General features: G+C 37.7%; 1 protein-coding gene across 11 annotated transcripts in view; it reads left to right on the forward strand.

Moving 5' to 3' along the window:
* LOC127503480 (NACHT, LRR and PYD domains-containing protein 3-like) overlaps positions 1-13,474 on the forward strand; it is a 106,515-nt gene that overhangs the window by 37,064 nt on the left and 55,977 nt on the right. For 3 of the 11 annotated variants that reach the window (XM_051877576.1, XM_051877419.1, XM_051877496.1), the window contains exons 1-2: positions 9,356-11,878; positions 12,470-12,573. Coding sequence is in view for 8 of the 11 variants with exons in the window: in XM_051878445.1 (XP_051734405.1) it covers positions 1,821-1,963; positions 5,306-7,165; positions 7,299-7,472; positions 7,567-7,740; positions 8,564-8,610; positions 8,813-9,342 (2,928 nt within the window). In the remaining 3 variants the exon portion in view is untranslated. Of the gene's footprint in view, positions 1-491; positions 763-1,762; positions 1,964-5,305; positions 7,166-7,298; positions 7,473-7,566; positions 7,741-8,563; positions 8,611-8,812; positions 11,879-12,469; positions 12,574-13,474 lie in introns of those variants that run through there. The other 8 variants (XM_051878359.1, XM_051878113.1, XM_051878199.1 and 5 more) reach the window with 6 other exon arrangements.

Here is a 13,474-nt window from a genome sequence, read left to right on the forward strand (position 1 = left end):
TCCCTACCTACGTAGCGTTCACTGCTCCCTACTCCCTGAGCATGGGATATCTGTTTAAGTCCACTTCACCTGACAAATGCGTGAATTTGGAACACTTTGCAACATCATCATCAAACACAGATGCCACTTGAGGAGTTTAAGGTATGACATAATATAGGCCTTCATCTAATATAAATTACCATAAGTTCATGTAACCTAATATATGTAGGCTGTATAATAGTCTATATGTGTATTAATTTATTTTTAATTTATTTAATAGCCTATAAATAGTCATACATGAAGCTGAACTATGCTAAGTGATAAATGTCTGTTGCATGTTAAATATTGAAATAAACATTATTTTACAATGTGTCTTTTCTTATTTAAACATAATCATGATAGTTCCTTTCCGGCGTTTTTTTTTTTCATTTAAAATTCTTGCAGTAGACGATTGTGGTAATACGCAATGACAGGTGGTGAAATTCCACTCTCCACTTGTGATGGCGTTCTCTAGCCCATCGATGTACCCTCACCCTATGCCTTTTGCAGTGCCCTTGGAGATCTAACTGAACACGTAATTTACGCTTCTTTCGGATTGGAATCTCGTTTAAGATGGCGGAATACCCTGTGAAGTTCACTTCGCACTGACGGTTGAATGGAACACACCCTAAGTCACCGCGTATGTGACCAGAAAACAAAAGTAAAAGAAAAGACGGAAGCGACGCCAGTCCGGAGGTATAAAACAAAACACACCCAGCGTATTTAACTCCGGTACATGTTGTGGTAAGTTCAGAAGTTATTCTTTATCACAATGCAGGCTATAATAGAAATACGACTGTTACGTAATGCGGTATTCATAATGCCCAATGATAGATTTCGTGTGTTTTGGGTGATCAGCAGCTGCTCAACTCATCAGTCACTACTGAAGGTGCCACACTATGGTGACATAACTAAGCAGAGCAGCTTGTGCCAATGGCTTCTAAGATGCCATGCCACTTAATGAATGATTGTGCACATGTTAGACTTCTTTACACCTGTATAATTGCATGTTATTTGAATTTGAAATAAGCAATGAACCTACAATAAACCTGGCTTTCATGTGTGTAGCAACACTTGAACATGACTTGCTCATAATTACTGTATGGCTTTAGAAGTAGGAAGTAGAATTTCAGGTAACGCATGAAGACAGCATGAAGGCTAGAATGAGACAATCTAGTGAGTGCGCATGGCGAGCTAATAGAGGTTTCTGCACTACAGTGTCTGTGCAAAAATACTATTTAAAATTACTTTTGGAAAAATACTTTACAATAAAAATCTTCATATTATCGGTCTTTTTGTTAATACAGTGCAGTGAATAAATATCCTGTGGTCTCCCAGTAGTTTGTATAATGGAAGTTTAGCATTATGTAATTGATTTACAATAAAACAAAACATAATTCCCTTATCTAAGAACACATTTTTTTGTATTGCAAATCATAATGATGCCTTCATCTTTGAAAACTTTTTTTTTTTTTTTTTTTGTCTTACATCTCATGATGAACTCAGGTGAGCTCAGTGCTGATCCATTTTCTGTTAATTCTTTTTTGTGAATTGGAATCTGTGCAGAGGATTGAAAGATACACTTCAAAACAGGCTGAATGATGGACACAAAACGAAAGCTTTCTTCAAAAGATTTTAAAGAGCAATGGAGCTTAAAAAGTACTGTTTTACTCCATGAATCTGAGAGATGAAACATGATTGTTGTCAGTGTTACTGTAAATTTGTTTTTATTGTCCTTTTGAAGGTAATTAGCAATTAAATGACTTAAATCAGGAGAAAGAGTTGGGGAACACACATCCAAAATGCATCACTGTGAGGAGATAAAGGAGGACAGGAAGGAGAAAGAAGAGTATGGTGCAGGATCCAGCTGTGTGTCAATGAAGAGTGACCAGTCCATGCGCAACCCCATTATTTTCAGTGATGGAGCCATGACCTCTGACCCCAGGTACAGTAAGATACCCATGTATGCATTTGGTAGATGCTTTCAAATGAATTTGCAGTGCATTCAAGCTACCTAGAGCAACACGTTGGGTTGTGTTCTAAATCACACCCTATACCCTCATTTACTATTCCCTACATTAGTTGACTAATATAGTCCACTTGACAGAGTGAATGAAAAGAAGTGAGTAAATTCAGACACTGATGAACACCCGATAAGCAGAATCACTGAAAGACAGAGAAACAAAGAAAAGAGACAAGCAGAAACACAATAACTACAACTAACTTCAGTCACCATCATGGTGACCAGTGTCTGCTTTAGTTGAGCTTTTGACTCTTTAACATTAGTTTTCTCTGGCTGCTGTAACTGAGTGTTTATAAAACATGTTTGTTATGGGAGGAAAAAGCCAACATGAAGTTGATCAGGTTTTTTGTTTGTTGTGAAAACAACGAAACGTTGGTCAATAAAAACTTTCTGCAAGTGAGTGTGCAGTCAAACCTCATGTATATTTACTTTTTTACTGCCACCATTGTTTAGATTGATCTGCTGATTTCTGATATTTGTGTGTCTAAATAATGATGCAGCTGTTTCTTGTGCATGGTGTTTAAAAAAAATATATTTTAAACTGATTATTGTTGGAACTCTTGCTGTGGCTTCACAGTGGTGATAATGTAAAATTTTAGTCTGTTAATAATGTAACACAAGGGATTAAACACAGTATGAGTTCAATGAATCAAGAGACTATGTTATGTTTATATCTTCATCAACACAACTATCAGCACTCAGTGATTTTTTTTTTTCCACATTTGTTTCTGCTATAACAAATGTGGCTTGCAAAAATAGTTTAAGCAGCCAGAGAAAAAAACAAAAAACTGATGTATAAAAAGTCAAGGGTCAAGAGCTCAACTAAAGCAAACACTCATCTCATCAATGGTGACATCAAACCAAACATTTTCGAAAAAAAAACTTCAACATCTAAACTTCTGTTAATTCTCAATAAGATCTTCTGTAGAAATAAAGTTCAACTGGTCAGTAATAAGTGCAATAATGTGTAACGACTGGAAGACATTTTTTTCGTTCTTGTTCCTCTTTTCAGTGATTCTGCTTGTTAACAGCAGGTGTTCATCATTTATGCTCAATCATCTTTTACATATTAACTTAATTATCTCACTGCAACACAGCATCAATGTTACTTTTACTCTTTGTAGTGTGGACACTAGAGGATGTTCCTGTGGGGTTGAAAGGGTTAAAGGTGTAAGATAAAAGACACACCCACAAAATGTATTTTAACAGTAACAAACTGTAAGTTAAAAAAACTGTTAGTGGCAACACTGTTGCCAGTAGTTTACTGTAAAATTGAGTTGTGTGGGTCACTATTGCGCTGAAGAGTAGAGCCTTTGCTTAAGTTCAGGAGATCAAGAAAAATTGATGATATGCTGCATGTCGTTTTATTTAACAGATGGTGATTGTGTAGTTGCTGATGCAGTGAAAATTTCTTTATTTAAAATGTTTTGAATCTAAGAGTGACATATGTGTACCAATAGTAGTATGTGAGTGTTTTTGTGTGCAGAAACTCTCTCTTGAGAGACTCACACAACCCTGAGCTGTATTTTTTTTATACATTTCTATAAACCCAATAAATATCTTGCCAGTTTCCTTTAAATACCCAAAACAAAGAAATATTTAAATCTAAGTTGTAGAATTTTGGTTGAGCAGGATCCCATTACCCAAGGCTCACACTTGTTTTGGGGCAGGAAATTTTTCTCACCAGAGGCCTTGAGGCAGACACACCCCTCAAAAGGAGAGCAGAATCCTCATAAGTTTTAAACCTTTATTATAATGTAAATTACTACTGTGAGATTTAGATCATTTTACTAATCACACTCATTGTTTTTTTTTCATCCAGATCACTGATCAGTGTTCCCAGATTATTCAAATGAATATGATCCATCTGATCTTCCTGTCTCAATTCGTAGGGAGTTAGAACCCACCACCTCATCAGCTCTAAAAGATATTTAAACAACAACTAAAATCTACTTTTTCTCCTAATGATGTTATTCCCAGTCATTTTTTTTTTCAAGCAAATCTCTAAATGTCTATTACCCAGCTTACTGTTTTTTTATTAACAAGTGCCTGACTAAGGTCACATGCCCTCTAGATTTTAAGCATGCCGTTGTGACCACTTTTAAAGATACCTAACTTAGCTCCAGAGGACATGAATAACATTAGACCTATTTCTATTTACCTATTTTCTATTTTACATAATCTTGCAACATTTATTATCATTCGTAAACATAACTGCTAAAGTTGAGACTTTCCAATCAGGTTCCAATCTGCAGTGCCGAGTACCAAGTCAGCTTTGGTACTAAATATTATCTTGGTAACACTTTAGTATAGGGAACACATATAAACTATTAACTTCAACCCTCAATAAAAGACTAATTTACTGCTTATTAATAGTTAGTAAGGTAGTTGTTAAGTTTAGGTATTGGGTAGGATTAAGAATTTAGAATAAGGTCATGTAGAATAAGGCATTAATATGTGCTTAATAAGTACTAATAAATACCCAATATTCTAGTAGTATGCATGCCAATAAGCAACTAGTTAAAAGACATTAAAATAAAGTGTTAGCATTATCTTTCTGGCCTTAGTATTCGATATCGATGACATAAGCCTCGTTTTCACCAAAATTACCCGTAACATGGTTCCAGGAACTGTTGCTATCTGCGTTTCCATAGCAGTCTAAAGTACCGTGAAGATTAGTCCGGTGACATTGGACTGCACGCGACTTTACAGTTCCCGCTGGATTTCATCATTCGCATATAAGCTTAATAAAGCCTGAACCTCATCTTCGGTCCTTCTGTCATATTTTTAACCTTCAATGTTGATTCGAATAGCAAACAATTCTTACTGCACACACCGCAACCGACTTTTAAAAATGGTGGTTGAAATAAAATGCTGCTTGGAGTCAAACAATCAAAATGCTGCGTGAACTCAACCAATCAGCATATTCAGTGCTTCCAGTGAAAAAGTACTACCTTGCAAGCAGGGACGATTTGATGGGAGAATTTTTTCCTGTAACTTTATTTAGACCCTGGTTCCTGCGGTCGAAACACACCAAGTACCACCCCAAAGTCCCTAGTTCCTGGGGAAAGTTCCTGCGGTGGAAACAGGGCTATAATATCCTCATAACAAACCTTGAACACTTGGTAGGATTAAAATTGGCACTGTTTTAAGATTAGAAAATTTAAGTTGAAAGTATATATAATATATTTAGATTATAATGCTGTGTGAACTTTATCATTCAAAAATTTTGTTGATGTTGTGTCTTTTGTATGTTGTGATCAGATCTGTGCCATCCACATCATCCCGCTCTGAGATCCATATCAGGCAAGACAAAACTGAAGCAGTCCTGCAGACACACACACTGGAGACTGGAGACTTGCAGAGAGTCAAAGACCAGCACAAAACCAGCATGAAGAACAAGTATGAGAGATTATTAGAGGGAACCAAACTACAAGAGAATGAAACCCTCCTGAACATGATCTACACACAGCTCTACATCATAGAGGGAGAGAGTGAAGGAGTGAATGAAGAACATGAGGTTTTACAGATGGAGAAGACAGCTAGAACACAACACTCACAAGACCCTCCAATCAACTGCAATGACATCTTTAAAGCATCACCTGCACCAGGATGTGAGGAGAAAGACCAAATCAAGACTGTTCTTACTAAAGGCATCGCTGGAATCGGAAAAACCGTCTCTGTGCAGAAGTTCATTCTAGACTGGGCTGAGGGAAAAGCCAATCAGGATGTAGATTTCATGTTTGTGCTTCCATTTCGAGAGATGAACTTGATCCGAGATCATCAGTATAGTCTTCATAGTCTTCTACTGTACTTTCATCCTGAACTTAAAGATCTGGACTCAAAGATTTATGAGGAGTGTAAAGTTGTGTTCATCTTTGATGGTCTGGATGAAAGCAGAATGACACTGATGTTTTCAGATGCTCAGAAAGTTTCTGATGTGACTGAGACATCATCAGTGGGTGTGTTGATGTCAAAGCTCATGACAGGAGAGCTGCTTCCTTCTGCTCTCATCTGGATCACCTCCAGACCAGCAGCATCCAAACAGATCCCCATCAAATACATCAACCGTCTGACAGAAATTCAGGGATTCAATGAGCCTCAGAAGGAGGAATATTTCACGAAGAGAATCAGTGACAAACATCAAACCAGCAGAATCATCTCACACATCAGAAGAGCAAGAAGTCTCCATATCATGTGCCACATACCTGTCTTCTGCTGGATCTCATCCACTGTGCTTCGGAAGCTACTGAAAGAAGATCTGAGTGCAGAAATCCCTCAAACTCTGACTGAAATGTACATCCACTTCCTGCTGATTCAGATCAACATGAGGAATCAGAAGTATGAAGAGAGAGATCCAGAGAAACTCCTGCAGTCCAACAGAGAAGTGATGGTGAAACTTGCTGAAGTGGCTTTCAAACAGCTGATGAAGGGCAATGTGATGTTCTATGAGGAGGACCTGAAAGAGAGCAGCATAGATGTCACTGACGCCTCAGTGTATTCTGGGATTTGCACTGAGATCTTTAAGGAGGAATCTGTGATTCATCAGAGGAAAATATACAGTTTCATTCATTTGAGCGTTCAGGAGTTTCTCGCTGCTTTCTATGTATTTTATCATTATGTTATAAAAAATGTTGACATATTACAGTTTTGTGATGTGATGCATAATCTGCATAGGGATGCAACAGATAAAGCTCTTAAGAGTGAAAATGGACACCTGGATCTGTTCCTGCGGTTCCTGCTGGGCATCTCACTGGAGTCCAATCAGAGACTCTTACAGGATCTACTGACACACACAGACAGCTCAGAGAGCATCAGGAGAACCACACAGTATATTAAAGAGAAGATCAAAGATGGACATGGACTCTCCACTGAAAGATCCATCAATCTGTTCCTCTGTCTGCTGGAGGTGAAAGATCAGACTCTGTCCAGAGAGATTCAGGAGTTTGTGAAATCAGACAAACACTCAGAGAAGAAACTGTCTCCTGCTCACTGCTCAACAATCACCTACATGCTTCAGATGTCAGAGGAGGTGCTGGATGAGCTGGACCTCAAGAAATACAACACATCAGACGAGGGTAGAAGAAGACTGATACCAGCTATGATCAACTGCACAAAAGCCCTGTGAGTGTTAAATCATGTCTTAATGTCTTAAATTGTGACAAAAAAAAAAAAAAAAAAAAAAAAAAAAAGATATGGCAATACAGGTGAAGAATGAGGATAAGAATTAAATTTAATGTGTTTTACTCTCTTTCAGTCTTGCTGGCTGTAATCTCGCTGGTCAGTCATGTGAAATTGTGTCATTAGCTCTTCAATCCTCACACTCTGTCCTGAAAGAGCTGGATCTGAGTAACAATGATCTGCAGGATTCAGGAGTGAAGCTGTTCTCTGATGGACTGAAGAGTCCAAAATGTCAGCTGGAGATACTGAGGTATTTAAGAACATATAAGGGATAATGTACGGTTAGCTGGTCATAGTGTTGATGTGTGTCTGCAGATGATCTGATTGTGTGTGTTCATCTGTAGGTTGTCAGGCTGTATGGTGACAGAGGAAGGCTGTGGTTATGTGTCTTCAGCTCTGAGTTCAAACCCCTCACACCTGAGAGAGCTGGATCTGAGCTACAATCACCCAGGACAATCAGGAGTCAAGCTGCTCAACCACAAACTAAATGATCCAAACTGCTCACTGCAGATTCTCAAGTATGTTTAGCAGTAATGACTCAAATATCTGTATGTGATGGAGGTCACCTAAGAGGGATCTTTTGTTAAGAAATTGCTAGTGAAATATTTTTTTATGGTATCATTACTTTTTTTTAACTGGCTTTAATCCATAAATCTTTCATAAGAAAAAACACTGAACAGTCAAATTTTGAGGGTGTAAAACTAGAGGACTAATACAAATTAACTTGAAGAAAAACCAAATTACTACAACTATATACCACAACAATATATTTTTAAAGTCCTACTAGGATTCGAGAGAGCGTAGTATTAAAGAGTTAAATGCTATCACAATTTGCAGTACTTATTTAACACTTTTTTGTTGTCTTTTGTTTGCGATGTTTGATTGCAATGTTTTGTGGTCTGTGTGACTTAGGCATAATTGACTCTGTACTATCCTGTCTCTGGTCTGGAGCACACTGGTGTGCAATGCGGTGGTTCATGTGACAGAAGCAAAACCATGGGCCATATTCACAAAAAAAAAATCTCAACCCCTTAAGTGCCCCTTAACCCTGCAAAAAAATTCATAATCAAATTACTAAGCAAACACTGACAGGAATAGTGATTCGGAGTGTGAAGTCAGCAGAAGAATCATAGCGATGATCGTTTTGTATAGTGGAGAGTCTGTGTATGTATTGAGACAATCAATTGTTTTTTGAAAGGGCACTTTCATTTTCGCGATCAAAGGGGCAGGACCCCCCCCCCTCCCCCCAATTATTGTTATAATTTTCAATTATAACAATCTTCCCACATATCATATAATTTGTGTGTGTGTGTGTGTGTGTGTGTGTGTGTGTCTGTATAGATTGGACCATGGAGGAGATATCAGGATCAGACCAGGATTGCGAAAATGTAAGTCCTGTCTTTCTCTCTTTCTCTCTCTCTCTACACATATACACACACACACACACACATGCATACGCATCATTATGAGAACATTCCATGTGGATAATGATTTCTACTAACTGTATATTCTACCAATCATTGAAAGAAAAATACATCTGTGCATATTTAACAATGTCATTGATGTTCTCCTCTCTCTTTTTGTGTTCAGATGCCTGTGATCTCACACTGGATCCAAACACAGCACACACTCAACTCATCCTGTCTGAGGACAACAGAAAAACAACATTTGTGAAGGAGCATCAGTCATATGCTGATCATCCAGAGAGATTTGAGAACCAAGAGCAGGTTTTGTGTCGAGAGAGTCTGACTGGACGCTGTTACTGGGAGGTTAAATGGAGTGGATCCGGTCATGTAGCAGTGGCATATAAAGGAATCAGCAGGAAAAGTGGGATTGACTGTTGGTTTGGACTCAATGAACAGTCCTGGAGTATGTACTGTTCTGATATGAATTACACTGTCTGGTTCAATAATAACAGCACTGATGTATCTGGCCCTTCAGCCCGCTCTGGTAGAATAGGCATCTTTCTGGATGTGTCGGCCGGCACTCTGTCCTTCTACAACGTCTCTGACACACACACACTCACACACATACACACATTCAACACCACATTCACTGAACCCCTCTATGCTGGATTTGGGGTTTATCCTGAATCTTCAGTGTCTCTGTGTCAGATTTAACAACCTGCTGTGATGAACCACAGAGACACATTTCCCCCTCAGAGTAAAAAAAAACACAAAGGTTATTGAGATTTCAAATCTTTTCATTGCAACTGTCTCACAATTGTGACATCAACTAATAGTCACAAGTGCAAAAAAATAAAGTTTCAGTTGTGAGCTATAGTCACATTGTAATGTATGAGGTCGCTTTGTGAAAAATAAGTCACATTGTAATATAAATTTGCAGTGTGAGAAGTAGTTGCAGATCTGAGATTTAAAGTCACATTGTATGATATAAAGTCACAATTACCAGAAATAAATTCTCAAATTATGAGATACAAAGTCACAGTTGCAAGAAAATGAATGAATCAAATTCTGCTGTTCACAGGGATATTAATCATTGCCAATTAAATATAGAGCAGTAGACTTTGGCTGTGTTTCACTCTTTTGAATACAGTGGTGTTCAGCGCATCAACAATGTTCCCCGTCAATGAGTTATAGAGAGCAACTTCCACAGGTGCAAATAAGAGATGTGATTGTCAGATGTTCTGTCATATTGCTAATGTAACTGATATAGAAATTATATTGTTAAATATATTGAGTAGAATGATGGCTGCTGGCTGCAATGGCTGCTGGAAAAAATGCTTTGGTGGAGTGGACAAAGCTTAATGTTATGAAGTGACTAGAATACTTTTTGTGCACAAAAACAAAAAAAAAATTCCAACTTTATTCAACAATCTCTTCTCTTCTGTGTCATTGTTCTACGCTGTTTACATCCAGTGCTTTCAGGTTCTATGTCAGACTGCCAGCTCATTATTGGCCGGCTCCTGCGTCAACATCACACGCATACGTCGTGCTGCTCACATGTGCAGCGGCAGCCAATAATGAGCAGCCGTTCATACGTAATCTTCTCTGGACCTTGAAAGTGGTCGTTAAATTGCTGTCTATGGATGAGTCATATACCTCACGGATTTCATCAAAAATATCTTAATTTGTCTTCTGAAGATGAATGAAGGTCTTACTGCTGTGGAATGACATGAGGGTGAGTAATTAATGACAGAAATTTCATTTTTGGGTGAACTAACCCTTTAACTCATGTTTATAATGTTATTTTAATTAACTTATTAGTTTTTGTAATTTTACTATTTGAGTTATATTTTTATCTTTTATCTAAATGTGGGTGGTCATATTGTACGTTTACTAGACAGAACATGTGGGGCTTTTTTATATCAAGTATGTTTTCTATTTTATACCATTTTCTTGTTTAAAGCAATCTTTTTCACTTAATTTGTGTTTGTTTTTGCATTGGGGACCTTTTTGCTCCATGATTGCATAGGAGAGACAGGACATTTAAGGGTGTTTCACCCCGTGTTTAAGGGACCAATGCCACTCAACATCTACACAACGCAGAAGATGTAGTTTCTTCTAACTGGTTTTGTGAACTCCAGCTACATCAGTCACACTTGTCATCATGATCCACCAGTTACACTAAATGAATGAATTACTGAACCCTTCACAATATTTTGTGAAGGCTCACACAGTCATGATGAACTATCACAGAATAATGCTTCTTACACGCTCTGTTAGACAGGGGAGATTATGTTGATCCATTTGAGGTAATTGAGCTTTTATATTTCATTTATTAAATGCAAAGGTTTTTATCAAAAGGGGAAATAATGTTTATGGAAATAAGGTTAATGTTTCATTACTTCTTCATTAGTTAATTGTTTTGTTATTCTGATTTTTGTCACTCCTTCTATGAATGGTTTGAATGCAGGACACAGGTATCAGGTATCATTTGTTGTTATTGTGTGAATCAGTGGAGACTTTAGTGAATCAAAGGTGATGGTCTGTAGAAACACTCTGGCTCTTCATTTGTTGTGATCTTATAAAAGCTACTGTAGATGTCCTCACTGTTTCAGAGGATCCACAGGCTCAATTTCATCCTGATGGATTGTCAGCAATTGTTAAGTCAGTGTGTTTTTCCTTGATCATTTACATTTAATCATTTAGCATGATCAATGGAATGGATTTCTCAAAACATTTGGTCAGTTAATCTAAAAATGTGCTTCATATAGGAAGAGCTAAATGAAACCTCCAGGTTTTATTCTACTAAACAACCGATAACATGACTGAATCAGTCTGACTTCAGTAGATTGCAGTAGTGGAAGCAACAGGTGAAAATGTCTCTTTACTGTAACATCTGCAGTGTAACACTGGGTTACTGGATTTCTTCAATAAATCTTTGCACACTGTGGACAGACGTCACACTCACACACTGTCTGCTCCATTTCATGTGTCTTTCTGATTTCTCAGTCTGTTTTCATTCTTCATCTACATTGGTTCCTCTCTCATGTCCTGAATGGATGTGTTGTTGGAGTCTCTGCTGCTGGACGGGGGTCTCTGTGAGTCTATGTGTCCAGGACAGTCATCTCTCTGTGGGACACGGCTGGAGTCTGTCTGGATCATCTGACCGCTGTGAGCCGTGACTGAGAGAAACGTCTGACACACACGAGGGACGCATGGAACGACTGCAAGTTATAACACACGCACGCAGGTGACTATTTGACCACAAGCAGATCTGTCAACTCAAACTAATTTAATTCTTCTTTTGCCATGTTTTACCCCAGACAAATGGGTGAAAAAAAAAAAAAAAAAAAAAAAACATTTTGAAGGATGATAACTGATCCATTTCTGAAAGCTCTGATGATATTAAATGGATTCTCTGTATGTGTCATAATGATACTGTACAGTAATTGAGGACATCAGAACACATGCTGATCAAGAAATGGGATGGGGGAAAATATCTTAGGCCAACTTTTAATGTTGGCTTGATAAAAATCATGATTTTTAATCAAGATTATGCTTTATCAGCAAAACAGCTATTATTTAACTTATTAAACCACATGATTTTTTCCTTGTGTTTTGTTCCTTTTGTTTAATTTCCATTCATACTGCCTGTGTGTGTTCAGTCACTGCTATGGTAAGTACCTGAGACTGTGTTGATGCTCTGCGCCACAGAGGGAGCGCGATTTTATTTTTTATTTTTTTACACTCTGACGTGCACAAACCAGATAAAGCTCTCAAAAACGCCCCTCTGTTTATGACCCCGCCCACTGATCTGGTAACTCCTATCACTTTCCTGCAGAGACCTGTACTTGGGGTGGGTGGAGTTAAAACGAAAGTGAAAGAAGAAAATAAGCTACTACGCCATTCGGAAGCCATTTTGTTTAAACGGCTGCATATTTTGTGGTAAGTTAAGAACTTATTCTTCATGTAAACTATCAGTCATATAAAGCGAGCTGCTATTTAGGTTTGTGTTCCTTATGTTTCGACAGTTTAACTGTCCGCACGAACACGGGTATTTCCAAAACTTTCATGTGGTTTGGCCGTTCGTCTACACGCAAGCGCAGTATCCAGTAACCGAAACCAAACTTTTTTGAAAACTCTGGCCAGGGTGAAGATTTTTAGAAACTCCGGTTACAGCGTTGTCGTGTAGACGGTCAAACTGGAGATTTTTGCCATACATATATAGATCTCCTTTGTTTACGTGAGGCGAGTGCAATGAAGGAGGAAAAACTCCGTTTATAAAAGTACCCGTGTACGTGTGGACTAGGCCTAATCAGAAACAACAGTGAACGGTGAGCGTCGATTCTGCTAGTTGATTCATCATTTGTCATGACTCGCCCTTACAAAAATAACTAGGCTAATTGTGGTACATTCGACACAGTACAAACTAAGGCAGTGCTGAATTCTTCAGTTTCAGACCCGCAGCCACAGAACGGAAGTGAGGGGCGGGGCTTAACAGTCATATTTGCGCTACCCATACATGTCATTTTTTCTTTTGTTAAATATAAGTTGTTTTTAGAGGATTTTGATCGGATCGATGTCTACAATATTTAACAACAATACTTTTAAATAAAGTCACTTTTCTGTTCATATAATATGCATAAGATATCATGATTTAAAAAAGAGCAAAATTTTAAAACAGCCTATTGGTCATGCTTAATGTCAATGAATGGATACAAACACAGTAGTTTATACTTCGAGGATATAGGCTACAACTATAGCCTATGCCGTTTTTATTTAAAAAAAAAAAAAAAATATATATATATATATATATATATATATATATATATATTAATTAATTAAT

This window comes from Ctenopharyngodon idella, chromosome 1 (assembly GCF_019924925.1).
Source record: "Ctenopharyngodon idella isolate HZGC_01 chromosome 1, HZGC01, whole genome shotgun sequence".
NCBI classification, from domain to species: Eukaryota; Metazoa; Chordata; class Actinopteri; order Cypriniformes; family Xenocyprididae; genus Ctenopharyngodon; species Ctenopharyngodon idella.